This window comes from Polyodon spathula, chromosome 8, assembly GCF_017654505.1.
Source record: "Polyodon spathula isolate WHYD16114869_AA chromosome 8, ASM1765450v1, whole genome shotgun sequence".
Taxonomy (NCBI): domain Eukaryota; kingdom Metazoa; phylum Chordata; class Actinopteri; order Acipenseriformes; family Polyodontidae; genus Polyodon; species Polyodon spathula.
The window spans coordinates 28,987,431-29,003,473 of NC_054541.1; the positions used below are offsets into that span (position 1 = coordinate 28,987,431).

The window sequence follows — 16,043 nt, forward strand, 5'->3', positions numbered from 1 at the left end:
CCAGCACAAACTGGATACTCTTTACCTGATTCAGAGTTTACCTGACAATGATAATGGGACACCTTCAACCTTAACCACTGTAAACTTAGCACAATGGCCCCCAACCAGCTCATGAAAAAAGACTACTGCAAAAGTCCAAGCAGTAAACACCATTACAGAAGGGCAGATGCAACAGGGTTAGAACCCAAAGAGTTAAACTAAAGAACAAAATTGAATTAAACACAGATACATAACAAAACACAAAAAGTCTGAAAGAAAAGAATGCCCTGTTGACCTCAGAGGTGTAACTGCTAACAAAGCCAATCGTCTTTGTGTACTGGACAACAACTGCTTCCATATTAAATTAAACCTCCCTCTGTCTTCAAAGGCTGTTTTATTCAAAATTGAGTGGTGTAGACTTATTTCTGCAGACTTGACAGAGCAAGGTGACAGAATGCATAGCGGCTTGGGAGAAGGACTTTTTTATATTTAAAATGGCTAATGGTATCTTGTGAAAATGACCCAAAAAGCAAATCTTTAAAAACTGAGGGGCATACTGAATATTTTAATATATTGAACAACAACTCCACTGAAAGTGATTCAAATTGAATTTGAGATAGTGTCCTATTTTCTCTGTACAGGCCCTAATGAAGGAAGACAGTACTCAATTAGTTCTCAATCAGTTATCTGACAAACTTGGTTTTAGAAGCCAAAGTGTTCCTCTTGGTACAGTACAGTAGAATACAGATTAGATATCAAAACATTTATCTTTTTTTTTCAGGACTGGAAATTGTAATCTACTGTGGAATGGAATGTTACCAAATGTTGCAACATAATAAAAGAGGCATCCACAATTTAGGGGAAAGGATAAACATTAAACCAGGCTAACACACATTAATTGCCTAGTCTGTATATTGGCAATTCAATTACTGTGTGTGGTTTGAAAATCAAATGTAATTTTAAAGGATGAAATAAAATGTTCAATATGATGAAAAGTGGTCATTACGATTTCAGTCCCCTGAAATATAATTGGGTTCTCAATCCATAAAAATTCAATACCATGCACCAAGTTGCCACATACTCACCAATGAGACACCCATCCTAGATCAACAGTGCTGTCAACTGTAGACTTTTTAGTAGCACAAATATAAGAAGCTCTACTGTGCTTTACTTATATATGTGAGTATCAACGCCAGATACAAGAATGAGCTCTAACATCACATGCCCTATGTGTCTTCATTGGTTTTGGATGCAGTTGAAAACATTTTTTTTTTTTTTTTTTTTTTGGCTGCTTTCCTAAGTTTCCTTTTTTTTCTCTTAATCATTGATTGCCAACCCTGCTAGACTACCCTTTATTGTCCTGCAACATTCACTGAACCAAATCACAAGTAATGTGCTACAGGGTGCAACATAATATATCCCTTCCTCTTCTTTGCTGTTGATAAATTTAACTAAAATAAATCAATACAAAGGTGAAGAGCAAAAAGTTATTTGAAGGATAAAGTCAGTGCATAAAACCACAAGGGCGCTAACAACCATACAGTCAGAAGACCAAATTGAGAAAGCTGATGTGTTGACATGGCTCCTTCTTCCCAGGGTCCTGAGAAGCACAGCTCAGAGGAAATAACTAGCTGCAGTACCACATTTGCTCCTTTACATGCCCAAGCAGCTGCCACCATCATCTGCCAACCCCATCTTACTGTGCTGCACTCTAAGGCAAAACCACTTGTAATGATGTTTATTATTCAGACAAGTGTTGCATTGGAATGGTTAAAATGGTTATTTTCTTACGTTAGAACTGTTTAAAATGAATGTACTGTAAATCCCACTGTTTTCCTTGTAAACCATCTTCAAATAAATACATTAACGAGTAACAAAAAATGAATAACTAAATACGTCTACTAACTAACAAAGTTATTTTTCGTTACCCTTTCCCTGTCTTAAGATGACTGCTTAGATGACAAACCAGATGATTTATTTGTATATAACCAGAAGTAGTGACGGCTGACTGTATCACTATTCTACCGAGTTGGAAGAAACGTTACAATACATACTGTAACTTAATAAACCATTTGTCAAATAAATTACTGTAAATATGTATTTTTTTTTAAATCTTTTTAATAATGATACAACTCCCCCTTTTATTGTTTTTTATAAAGATACTGTAAATGGATTCTCTATGGGTTTAGTACTACTGGAGGATCTATATGTATAAGGAATCAATCCTTTTGTAATTGACTGTGTTGAATCTGAAAATATATGTACAATGCTACATGCCAAACTCAATGTACTGAACCTATGCACTTGCATTTGGGAACTGAGTCCTCAAACAGCTACGATAGGTTGAATCTGAATTCGTAAATGTATTTGTAAATGCGACAGATCACACTGCACACACACATCAAAAGAATCCGGGCCTTCGATTAGCTTCTGCCTGACAGTGTTTTGTTATTTTGTAATTGACCTTGTTATACAATTACTACATTTCATGTTTTAAATAATTAGTTTTTTGTTTTAAAAAGTAACAACATTAATCTAAATAGTTGACACTCTACACTACTCACCAGCCTTTGTATGTGATCAGGTGTACTCTATTACAGTCAAGTGCATCGAAAAGACACATGTGCTGCCTTCTTATGAGTCAGTTCCACCTGTTATTGGAACTAATTCCATCCCACAGTGATGGACACAAATAGTAATACGATTATGATGGCATTATCACCTAGATTAAAATTGTAATTTGTTAAAGGAAACCAATGGATAAGTACTGCTGTACCTTAAAATACAAACAAGCTTGGAGATGTATTAGTGAGTCACAGATTGACACAAGCATTTCAAAGCATTCCATGTATATGGTCACATGTCTGTCTTGATAATTCAGGTCTAGGACATATCTATCGTAGTCTTTACATCATTTATTTTTTTTTTTTTTAATATTAAACTGAGTAATATTGAAAATATGTTTTTATTTCTAATCAAACTTTGCTCAAATTTAACAAATAACAACAACCTTATTAACAGATCTGGCGTTAAACATTAAAAAGTATACTTACTGTGCCATCTACATTTAATAGTTAATTTCCCACCTGTTTAATATCTTATTCTGCGTGTTCTATATCATTCTCCATGACTAATTCTGCTTAGATAATTATAGAATGGGCTCACACAAGGTCTGCTTCTTGTAAGAAATTAAAACATTCAGGAAATAGATGATATAAAGCACCCCTTTAAGTCCCTATAGCTTCCCCATTTATCCAGAAGGGAACTGAGTATATTAGTAATGAATAGATCCACCGCCAGTCTGGGCTGTTTACTTTACTGTGACTCAGCTAAATGTCAAGGACAAATAGAAAACACAAGTAGAAAGGTCTGCAAACACACTATCGATGATGCCCCCACTGAGACAAAGACATTCTGATGAGCCATGACGCACTATTCTAACTAACTAACTGACATCTTACAGTTCCTGTCAGTTTGTTATTCATAGCAATTACATAAAAATACGTTTCTCAAAAACCATCAAGGTTCCGTTTTATTAGCTTTAATGAACACAGGTGTTGGAGAGGACTTTTTTTCTTTTCTTACTGTTTTCCTTGGTGAAGAATATAGTGGATTATACTAAATGCATTCCTGCTGAAGTGTGTGCTTTTGTGCATGTGAAAGAGAATGATGAATGATTTGAAAATACCAATAATAAAATAAATGGTAGATTTTTTAAAAGTTGTAATTGTCACTCTGGAGCTGAATTTATATATCATATCATATTTTCTATTTCTACTCTTACCAATAAAACCTGCTTTTGTATTAGAAATGCACTACCTACAAGTTATATTAAACCCTGTGTGTAAGCACTTCCAAAAAATGGACACACCACAGGATGTATATACGATTTGATAGACACCATGCTCCCAGCTAAGATTTGGACACATTTTGCTCAAATCTGGCTCATATTTATCTTGGGTAGCTTCAAGGGCTTTTACAGATCACTTGAATATACAGTTCACTCAAATAAGACCTGGTGGCTATTGAAAACAGTTAACTGGTGAGTCTCAGAGCAAAACAGTGAGAAAAATATTTGCTACTCAATATCCCTGAATGAAGATTACAATTAAGTTACTAGTGGTATTTAAAAGTACTGAACCGGCTGAAGGATAGTACTTTGACACATTCTTGCAATGTTCATATCACAGAGAGCCCAACGGTGCTTAAAAATAAACTATTACACAAAACACACACGTACTAACTACAGAGGTAAACAGGCCTTATTCTATGTGAGAAAGCTCTAATAGTACATGGATGCCCACGGTTTTTGAAAATGTACTCAAAGTACTTCCAATGCAAACCAAATAACCCTCTACTAAAATCACTGCTTTTCCTCCATCGGCTTTCTCTGCTTAATCTGTCAATTTTAAATCAAACCACCTATTATTTTATAGGAATCTAATTCTGATCAATGTAATGTGTATCTTCTAAAATATTAAAGATATATATTTTTGTATACTGTTTCATGTCTGAAAAAGCCAATTTTGTCAGGATGTGGGCTGCTCAGTCAGTCCCTAGAAGCTTCCAAACCATTGATACCACCAGGCCTCACTGATCTAATCTTCCTAATCCAGCTCTTGAATATGCCCCAGCAACTTGCCACACCCATTTCTCAAACCCTTAGTCTCTCCATCGCCTTCTTGGAGAGAAAGTAAAACACTTAAAACTACTTGATGACCCATTCTGATTACCAATTGAAAGCTGATGGTATTTATTGATTGGGTATCTGTGAAAAAAGGCTTTTCTGTTCCTTACATAGAAACTCTTCTCCGTAATGAAGAACTGAATGATAAGATGCTTGTCAAATGCATTTTTAAAAGCACTATCTAGCGGCCCAAAATGTAACACTTTCTTTTTAATATTCTTTATGTGTATTTGTAACACACAAAATCAAACATTCAGTTACAGCAATTCCATTTTAGAATAAAAACAGAACAAAAACATTTTACCTACTTGCTGGCCAGTAAATTCAAAATATAAACCACAAAGAACAAAAATACAAAAAATGCACCCTGAACAACAAAGCCAGTCCTCTTTATTATACAGGACAAGTGTAGGAGACAAGGAACTCACTTCCCAGATCACCTAGCTCTGTGCCCCAGAGCCACCCTTCACACTAGTTCAGCCTCTAAAGCACCTTGTGTTTGAAGCTGAAAAGCGCAAGAAAAAAAAAAAGACAATTCTGCTCAAAAGCAGTAGCAGCAAAGCAAACAAAACGTGCTTACCGTCTTCTTTGCACTCTTCCGGGGGCTTAGCCTTTTTTGCAAGCCTTGGATCAAGCCATGATGTCGTCTTGGTGTTGTGGCTATAGAGAAAAAAATAATACTTTGAGCAGACACACTGCAGTTAGCTCAACCTTTTTAAAAAATAGAAAACCTGGCTTCCCACCCTCAAATGAAAAAAAGGTTAGTCTAACAAAATTGCAATCGATATGTTTAATTTGCTTACTTCTTCTAATTAGCCTTGAAGGAGGCATGAGAGTAATTGTGCAGACAGCTGCAAATTTGGCAAGTTCATCTCTCTGGCTTGCCAAGAAAACTTCAATGAATCTGTTGAGCTCGTCTAAGGAAACAACAACACTCCTTCCGGAGTGCAGGGCAGGAGACAGACGCTAAAAACTTCTTTTTTTCGCCCAATTATTTAACCCCCTGATTTTCTCCCCAGTTTAAAATGTCTAATCATTTTTCCCCTCACAGCTCAGGAGAACTAAAGGTTGAGTGGTCATCCTCCGATCTCACGACTGAGCCAGCTTCTTCATTTACAGCCAGAAACCTGAGAGCAGATATCAGCAAGCTACTGACCTCTAGAGGACAAATGGCGGCCATGTAGGTGTCTGCTTTTGACCTCACTGGACCAGCAGAGTTTGCTACAGTGTGATGAGGAGAAACAGTCTCTGCTGATTTTGTCTCCCTAAATCACATTAGCGCCAGAGCCAATGCGACGCTCCATTTGGAATCTCCAATGAAAACAGGCTACTTTGCACAGCCAAATAAGCAAATAATAATGATAACTATTACTCCTTTTATTACTAAATGGTCATTAATGCTTATTTTAGCAGACAAACTCAAACATACTCAATAAAGTAGACTTCTCCTTTCTCAGTGTAAGCCATCTCCCAGTTGTCCGGCAGTGGTCCCAACTCATCATTCTCGTCCGGCTTCGTTGGCAGCTTCGGTGGTTCCTCTTCTTTGTCTGGTCCCTCTACAGTGTATGGTTGTGCAGGCATCTCACCTGAGGCGTCGGTGCTTTTATCCTCATGTTCACTCGATTCTATAAACAGAACACAAAACAAACCACATCACCACTTCCAACTGTGCTTTTAAATTCCTTCAAGACTACAATGTTAAAAAGAGGGAAAGTCACTTGAGTACGCAATATGAAACTGTCATAAAGACAGCTTTCTAAAAAGAGACGCAGCAAGGAAATCAAATCAATGGGCTTGTAAATACCTGCCTAGATTACATCTGCATACATTGCACTACCTGCCATGTTAAAAAAAGCACAGAACAAATTGAACATGTAATGTTTTCCAGTATTCAATGCACACATAGACATATGTTACATACACCATCAATTCATGTTGGTTTTGAATAAAAGCCTTCTATGACAACTGAAAAATATAAACACATCTACTTTTGCAACATTCTCTAAAAACAGCTAAATAGTGAAATTCATGTAATATTAAAGGATTCCATAGTTGTACCTATATAATATATTAAACATAATCCTTTTTTTACACATCCTGGGCCCTAGGCAATAAAACTAAGAACATTTTTCAGCTTTTCTCTAAGATAACACACAAGAGTTACATACTGTACAATTAAACAATAAGGCACAAGAGGGCATGGGTTATGCTGGATATTGTCACTTCTTGGTGTGTTGTTAGGCACGAGACACAGTCAAAAAATAACCTGATGCATTAAAACCCATTAATGAAAGAAATGCCGCTGGAACAGAAACTCTATAAGGAAAACTGTCCTACTATAGACACTACTGTAAAAGACTAGTAGACCTAAATTTTGCGATGTGAAGATGAAAGACAAAATATATCTGCAATAGTCAATTACAGGAATACAGTCTGATGCTTCAAAGCTGAATGTCCAGAATAATCCTTACTTATTAATCAGCATGACTGTACAGTCCATCAAAGTGAAACAATCTGTGAAACAATGTGATTCTTCAAAAGATATAGGTGATGGCTTTGCAACCTTTAGTATACAGGTATGTGGCCTGCAAGCCCATCACATGTCACACTGATGGTCCTTTCGAAAGGGGCTTATTGTTTATAGATAAAAACTGTATATCTGCAGTTATGTGGAGGTTTTGGATAGCTAATTCCAGACAATTATGTACACATTTACTGTGTATCTCAAGTGAGAGCAAATAGCCTGGAATCAGCCATCCTATTTTTGCCACAAGTATTTTTTATTTATTCTGGTTTATTTCAAGAGCCCTGCACTCTCAACCAGAAACCCATTCGAGGCTGTTTCTATTAAATCCCTTATAGTTTCTAATTACCTGTAGCCTAGCAACCAGCAGAGATTTTTTCGATTTTATTTAGAACCTTAGTTTTACCAGGAGAGAGAACCTTCAAGGTTAATTAATTACTCATATCCAAAAAGGTGTACTGGAAGATGGCTGCAGTACGCGTACACACAAAACAAACGTTGCTTTTATTGCCAAAGGCTTAAAAGAGTATCAACAGACAAAAAACCTAGAGATGACAGTTGGTAGACTTAGCTAACAAAAACATATCCAATACCAAAGGACAGCATTCTAGCTATTTTTTAAAAGATGGATGTGCAATTAACACATATATTATTAATAAAAACACAGTTTTTTGAAAGGTAGACTGTACTTTGTATCTTCTATTGGTATCACATGCTTGTGGCCTGAATCCAGAATGAACAAATTGCATTCCACTCCACCTGCAAGACACAGGTATATCTCACCGTTTGCAGAGATCATAGTGGCTGTCTCTAATGCATCTCCTAAGAATATCTCAGAATATCAATGCAAATACTCCAAACATAAAATGCAATAATATGAATGGTTTGTAAAACATTCACATTGATCTGGCAAGGCAGAAAAATGGGAGTTAAGTGATTTACTTTTGCTCACTGTACCATAACCCCTCAGCACAAGGTATTTAAGTAAAAGTTTAAAGGCCCAGCCAAAATACTGTATAACTAAGATATTAGTGATGGTCATGAGGATGCTGGGTCTCAAACAGTCTATCAAATGAAGGAACATGTTGTAAATGAGGTTATTCGAGTAGCCTGTTGGCAGCAATTAAATAATTTCTTGTCTGTGGCCTGAGGTTGCTGATTTTAAAAACAAGCACCACTGTGTCTGGCTGTACTGTTTAGAGTGATGCACTGTAGTAGCAGTAGTATGATTGGCTGTAGGTGATGGAATGGATGATACTGTGATGTATTTTTTAATCTGTGATCTTTAGTTGCTTTTGTACATTTTCATTTGCAAGTGAACTGTGACATTAGGGCCTTACTGAGTACAATATTCTACCACTTTAAATACTGACTTTAGATATGGTTTTAATTCTGGAAACAAAGTTTTTTGTAACCCTTTTGCTAAATTGCATTGCTTTTTACGTTTTACACAGTTCTGTGCATGGGTAACATTTTGATTTAATTTTGCTGTTGGGTCTTTAATGGGGAATTTTGCATGCTGCTACATTATGTACCAGATTTAAAATTATGTACTGTATTACAGTCCACATGTCGTCTCTTTTGGCAAGTGATATTTCCAGAATCAATGGAGACGGATGACAGAATCCACGTAAAGGAGTACGTAGATGATCCACAAGACTTCTGGAACGATGTTCTCTGGACCGACGAGTCAAAGGTAAAACTTTTTTTACTTCAATGAGCAACGTTATGTTTGGCGAAAACCAAACAGTGCGTTCGAACAGATGAACCTCATCCCAACCGACAAGCATGGTGGTGGGAGTGTGATGGTTTAGGGCTGCTTTGCTGCCTCAGGACCTGGACTGTTTGCCATCATTGACACAATCATGAATTCTGCATTGTATCAGAAGATTCTAGAGGAGAATGTCAGGCCATCCGTCCGTGAGCTGAAGCTGAACCGAAAGTGGGTCATGCAGCAAAACAATGATCCCAAACATACAAGCAGATCTACAAAAGAATGGCTGCAGAAGCAGAAATTCTGCTTTTTAGAATGGCCTAGTCAAAGTCCGGACCTAAACCCCATTGAAATGTTGTGGCAGGACCTGAAGCGAGCTGTCCATGTAAGGAAGCCCTCAAATGTCACCAAGTTGAAGCAGTTCTGTAAGGAAGAACGGGCCAAAATTGCTCAAAACTGATGTAAGAGACAGACCAACAATTACTGGAAACACTTAGTTGAAGTCATTGCTGCTCAGGGCCACCGTCAGGGGGGGGGACAACCCTGACAGTTGTCTCGGGCCACAGCTTTGTTTATTGTTTTAATTGTATTGCCAAACACATTTCCTTATGTCCTGGAAATATTTTCAAATAATGTTTGCACTCAAATCATGCAATAAGTTTTAAATGTTCCCCCCTCCCCCTTTCCTTGGCTGAGAAATGGTTTGCTCCTGAGTGCGCGACAGACCTCACTGATAACGTCATCAGCAGGGATCCTAGCTTTCCAGAATAAAAATAAATAAATACAAATTCTCAGATTTAAAAAAAACAAAAAACTATAAAAATCCACTTTATTCCACATTTAAAATAAAAGGCTAAAATTGAGCGCCCACCCTCACATAAGTTAAACAAACAGTACTATTGAATAACAGTTAACACAAGAAGCATTTATTGGCACTCATATATTCTAAGGAAGTAACAAGCTCACAGGTGCCATCAGTCATTAATATAAACAAACTTACCATTTTACTTTAACATTACAAATACTTCTGTGTAATGTAATAATAATAATAATAATAATAATAATAATAATAATAATAATAATAATAATAATAAATAGCATTCATACCAGTCTATCTCCGAGTTAGTCTTTGCGGGATGGTATTGCCAAACTCCTTGACCCGATCTTAGGTTTGGTTTTTATCGTTGTCTGCATGTTTAAGCAGACAACGGACTAGATAATGAAGTAAACTGCAGCTACGTTCGTTTCAACATGAATTTGACAGTGCGCCTCGTTCAACCTGGACCTCTACACCAGAATCAGTTTTACTGAGCAAGTATGTTTACGCAAATTTAAAGCAAAATTGCCTGTATTGATGATATGACACGTGTATTGATTTGATTATCAAACAAACAAAGAAAAAGCCCTGCATGCCTTTTGCCCAGCACCAAGTGTAAAACTAAAAATTCTTTGACACCATTGAAAATCTGTGTTTTCCTGTGTTACTTTATAGCAAACGGATTCTTAGCTTATATTATGCTTCTGCATAAAAGTGTGATTGTAGTCTGATTCAATGTATCATCATAAATCCGGCTCACGAAAGCCTAGAGAAAGGAGAGAGAAAAGCGAATCGGAGCTGAGAAGCAGGAACCCCATATTAAAGTATTTTGTAAGTGATGTTAGTTAAGAGAAAAACAAGGCGCTTTCACAAAGATAGAGGTCGTCGACCTACTGAATGCAATCTACAAAATTATACTGCAAACATTTTTGGGGAAAATATGCATTGCCATTAGGATCTTTTGCACACTGCTTAAATAATTTAAGAAATGAAATAATTGAAATCTGTATATAGTATTTAACCTTGGATGTTGCATTTTAATGATATCCCTTTCAAAGTGTTAAAAGTAGTAAATGATTTATTATTTCTCAAAGTAAAGCAACACAACACATTGCAATAAACTAGTTGGTTGGACATTATGAAAACACATACACTCAGCCTGGCTGAGAGGGACAGTAGTACCGTGGATCCCTCTGCATGCCCTTGCGGAAACGCACACAACACCATTTTTGTGGCTTGCTTTTTTTCTCGGACTGTGGCAGTATCCGTATAAAATGTCATTGCCCAACTCTTGCTACTGTTTCCACTCCTTCAGTCACTGGCATTTGTTGTGCATCAAATAGGAGGCTTGAGATCACAGAGATCTGAAAGTCCAGAAAAGTGAGCCAATTCTCTGGAGCCGTACTGTACACTACATGGCTGTTGTACAAAGAAATCTGGACCATGTACATGCCGCATTTTTTCATCCATGCCATGGTCTTCCTAGCACCATTGTACAGCTCTAGCATCTGGTCTGACTTATGCACGTTTTCCATGTTGTTATTGAAGTCCACGACACACTTCGGCTTGCTTGCCCGTACCTAGCACAGGAACTGCTATTGTTGCCTCATTGTGATGGTGGTGAGGAGGTATGACTGCTTTTTTTAATCTGTATATCTCATTGCCAGCAGTTCCTCATGCAGCTGGTTTTGCCACACCTTTGTTTTGAAATTGACGAGGAAATCCCTTCCGGTTTGGTCATTTTGTGCCAGAAGCCATTGTTTTGGATGTGTAAACTGAGGGATTCCTGTGCGGAAATTATCTGTGTACAGTATAAATGGTAGCTCAGGTTTAGGAGGGGAAACACAATTCTCTCAGTAGTCTGGAAGCATGGGGGGCAGCCAGGCGGCTCAATCCGAGAGTCCTTCCCTGTGTACACTCTGAACTGATGAGCTCTCACAAAGTTTGTATAGTATAATCCCATAACGGGCACGTTTCATGGTAATATACTGTTTAAAATTGAGCCTCCCCTTGAACAGAAGGACGGACTCATGTGCAGGTATATTTTGGCCAGGTGTAGATGTTTCTTCAAACTTGTTCTGTAGATGTTCGAGAAGTGGCCATAATTTGAAAAGCTGGTTACACTGGTGATGTTCTCTTGGGAGAACCTTCATTGAAGTGTAAAAAAATAACTAGAATCTGTCCAGGTTCACGGTAGAAGGGAATATTGGACAAGCATGGATTGGGTTGGTGGACCAATAAAAATTTAATCTAGGTTTATCTCAGAAGGGATAAACCCCAGAACATTTTCTATTACATTAGTGGGGTCCCACTTGCACACCGTAGAATGTGGCCCTAGGTTGTCTGCATGTTGTGCCATGTATTGTTGGACATACAAATTGGTTTGGGTAACCAAATGCTCAAAAAGGTCATCAGTGATGAACAACTGGAAAAAGTTAATTGGGGTGAATCCAGTTGTGTTCAACCTGATACCTGGTGTGCCAGAAAAAGTAGGATTTTGAGGCTGAATGTTGTTAGGGGGAGTCCAGTAGTAGAGTAGCTGAAATCCTCAGGGTCTCTGCTCAGTGTCCATCAGCTCCTCTTCCTCACCACTGCTGGATACCTCACTGGAGGAAGGAAGAGTCACTTGGCACATATTCACTCCCAGAGTCATCGGGCACTCTGCGCTGACCAAAATAAAACCTCCACTGCCCAGGACAAATACAATTATAAATAAAAAGAAAATGCAATAATAAAATTAAACCTTATACAAATGCAATGTCTGTTGTGAGAGGATAATTCAATAAAAAACACAAATACATGTTAATGCCAAGTCGTTTATCACACCTCGCTATATATATATATATATATATATATATATATATATATATATATATATATATATATTATATGCGAAAATCAAGAGCAAATGAAAAATAAAATCAACAAATTTGTTTTTTGAGATGTCAGGAAATGACTTTTTTTTTTTTTAGAGCTACAGTATAAATTGAAAAACCATCCCCCAAAAACCCTAAATAATTACAGTGAAATCCTAGAGAGAAATGGGGAGAGGTGAAAAAAAAAAAAAACATATAACCTAAAAAATAAATCACTAAAAAATAAAATAAAATAGAAAGAAATCAAAATGTAGAACAGGAAAAATAATAATAATCTGATCCAACATATACAATGAGATAATAAAATTAGTCAATTATAAAACCTTTTTTGGCAAAAAAAAAAAAAAAAAAAAAAACTCTATCCTATACAATTATAAGTGTTGTGAGGGAAGAAGAGATAATTCAATAATAAAAAATAAAAATCCACAAAGAAATGTCAAAGACAAGTCATTTTCACAATTGCAATACAATATTTTTTTTTTTTATATAATATACAGTTTTGTTTTTTTAAATGGAGCAAAAGAAAAATAAATTCAAACTAAGAACTCCAATCAAGCCGCCTCTGCAGACAATGCAGAATTAATTTGTCATAGATAATGTCCGCTGTTTTACCCTGACTTGATTGGCTGGTGTGCGATACTATGGAAACAAGAAAAGGGGTCTGGTTCCACGAAAGGATTGGCTCTGCAGTGCAGATTCCTTTATTACCAAAGTTCTGATGTATCTACTGTAAATGCTTAGTCGCCAACATGGCGACTTTATGGTCAAATCTACTGGCCATATTAAAATTGAAGGTCGCATTTGGCAAACGGAGACCTGATTTGAACCACCCTGACAAAAGCAAACAGGTTTTTTTAAGTAGAGCTGCATGATCCTCATTTATTTGGACCTCTACTGCAGAGTAGGTTGTAAAATGCATCTTAATAAGGACAGGTTCAAAATAAAAAACTGTAGACAGAAACACCTCTGGACTTTGTCAAAACATAATGCAATGGTGATATATAAATCCTTATTAAACAAGATTCAGACTAATATAATTCAATATTGATTAAAGAGAATTAGAACAGATGACCTACATATGATTGGGAACATGTCAGCTACTGTTAATCACTGCCAAATTGATTTAGCCAAGAAACAGACAATGAGCTTTTGGTGGTGTTTATTTCACATGAAAATTTGGTCCCACATATTCAGCTGTATTCTACACAAAGGGAGATTCTTCCATTTCAGCCATAATGTAATGCCCCCTTGTTTCAAATGAATGAGTGTCTACAAATCCTGCAAGTGAAGCCTGAAAAACTCAATTACTGTGATTGATCTGCAATACAGTTTGTTTAAATTTAATAAAACCTATGTTTGCTCTTTTCATTAAGAAATGGTAAAATTGCCATGAAGGAACTATTTGACAAGGGCTGTAAATCAACCTAAATGATCTAGCAAGCATACTGTAAGAAATCCAGAAACAACCATGGTAAAATATGGATAATTCCAGACAAATTTCTGAATTCACCTTAATTTAAACCATTCACAATTTAGCAATCAATTTCTTCTAACACTGTAAAATGTTTTGTCCTTCACATAAAAAACAAAGCAATGAGAGATGCACGTCTGCCATATAATTAATCCATGAACCCAGTAAGGATGACATTATTAAATTAAAATCCCCTTTTAAAGGGAAATAATAATGGCTTTAAATTCAAACTTAATTTTAAACTGCCCTTCCAGCGATTTGTACTAATAAAAAATAACTAACTTACATAACCCAAAACAAACTCCAATGTTCCATTTTATTCAAAAGTTGCTGGAAAGCAGTCTAATTTTATGTTTTAAGTCAGCGTTTTGGTAAACAGGAAGCCTGCTTCAGTCGTTGCTGTGGAACTCCTCCCCTTGCTATATGACGTGCACAGGGGAAGGGGAGTGGAACAGAAACAGCATGGCTACGCAAGGAGCTAGCAAGTGTTTGCAAAAAAACATATTGTTAAACTATACTTATTAACAGTGATATGTTTTTGAAGTTTATTGAACATTCACTCATCCTAGCAAGTACTAGTAAATATTGCAGGTACATTATTTGAGTTTAGACAGGGGGTGTGTGACACAATACTTACAATACAATACTGCAACTCAAGAAGTGCCCTGATTGTGAATTATGGCGGTATCTTGTTTTTATGAAAGCACCTTTACAAAATGTTACTGTATTACTGTCGTGTTAAATTGTACTCTTACCCACGCTTTTGGAAGGCAATCTCTATTTCAGTGTTTGGACAGCTATCTGACCTCTTTCTACACCCTCACTACACCCTGCTGGAGGACATGATTTTGATTCAGTAGTGTCCTCTATGCTATCCTTTGCTGCACTGTCATTTATTCTTTGGTGATCTTTACGAGACTCTTGCAAGATCTGTTAAAAATAAAATAATTTATAATAGGACTATCAATTAATCACAGACATTTGTTTGTAAAACTTGCAGATTTCCATTTACCCTGTGGAGAAGATGCAATGACCTGTACTATAACGGTGTATAGCGAAATAATCTGATCATGTGATCTTCTGCGCAAGTAGTCAGAAAAAAAACTACAATAGACACACAGTGACGAACTACCATGTCATATTTCTGTAGTAACAGCCAAGGTATGAAAAGGTAAAAAAAAAAAAAAAAAAAAAAAAAACAAAACATAACAAGAAAAACTGTTCAATTAATATTGAAAAAATTAATATTTTTTCAATTAAATACTTCACATACGATCGATTTCAAAGTGCTCTGGCAACATACAATGCACCCATATCAAGTAACAAATTATTGGGGACCCTTACCTCAGCTGTGTTATGTTTTCTTATAGTTTTCCGCAATAAAAAAAAAAAAAAGAAAAACGAAATTCTACAATTAAAAATATCTGTATTAAATTTCCAAATTTGCCTGCCTTACACTTAGTGTTACGAGGCAGCTGCGTTTCCCTTCACACGTCACTTCCGCCAGCATCTCCTGAGAGGAGATTTCTAAACCAGGAAGTGGCTGAAGGTACAGAAATCGTCTGAATGGAGCTCAATAAAAAATTTGACCAGAAAAGCAATGACATGCTGCTGCTTGTGTGTAATTACAGAATTAAAGCTCAGAGTTCTAACCTGGAGTTATTGATACGCCGTTGCCATTGACGACTGGTCTCTCTTCCTCTTCCTCCTCTGGGGGCTCAATGCCAGCTTTCTCCATGTTGCTCACAGACTTGTTTCGTTTCCGCTTCCCCTCGGCACTTGGTCTGGCGCCTGGCAGGATCTGGTCTGTTACATTTAGCAGCAGTGGGGTTGGTTCAGCAGGTGGTTTGGGAGTACCGTAATAGTTATCTGTGAATGATGCCACCCCCCCAGAAAAAAAAAAAAAAAAAAAAACAACTATTAAAAATGTATGTCTACACTCCTGCCATTGCAGTTTTACATACTGAAGTACAAC

At 36.7% G+C, this 16,043-nt stretch overlaps 1 protein-coding gene across 8 annotated transcripts in view; it reads right to left on the minus strand.

The window, feature by feature from the left end:
* The window catches only part of magi2a (membrane associated guanylate kinase, WW and PDZ domain containing 2a), a 318,611-nt gene that overhangs the window by 88,307 nt on the left and 214,261 nt on the right, over positions 1 to 16,043 (minus strand). For all 8 annotated transcript variants that reach the window (XM_041257504.1, XM_041257508.1, XM_041257502.1 and 5 more), the window contains exons 4-6: positions 15,722 to 15,937; positions 6,096 to 6,291; positions 5,247 to 5,326 (exon numbers count right to left, since the gene is read on the minus strand). In XM_041257504.1, coding sequence (XP_041113438.1) covers positions 5,247 to 5,326; positions 6,096 to 6,291; positions 15,722 to 15,937 — 492 coding nt within the window. The remainder of the gene's footprint in view (positions 1 to 5,246; positions 5,327 to 6,095; positions 6,292 to 15,721; positions 15,938 to 16,043) is intronic.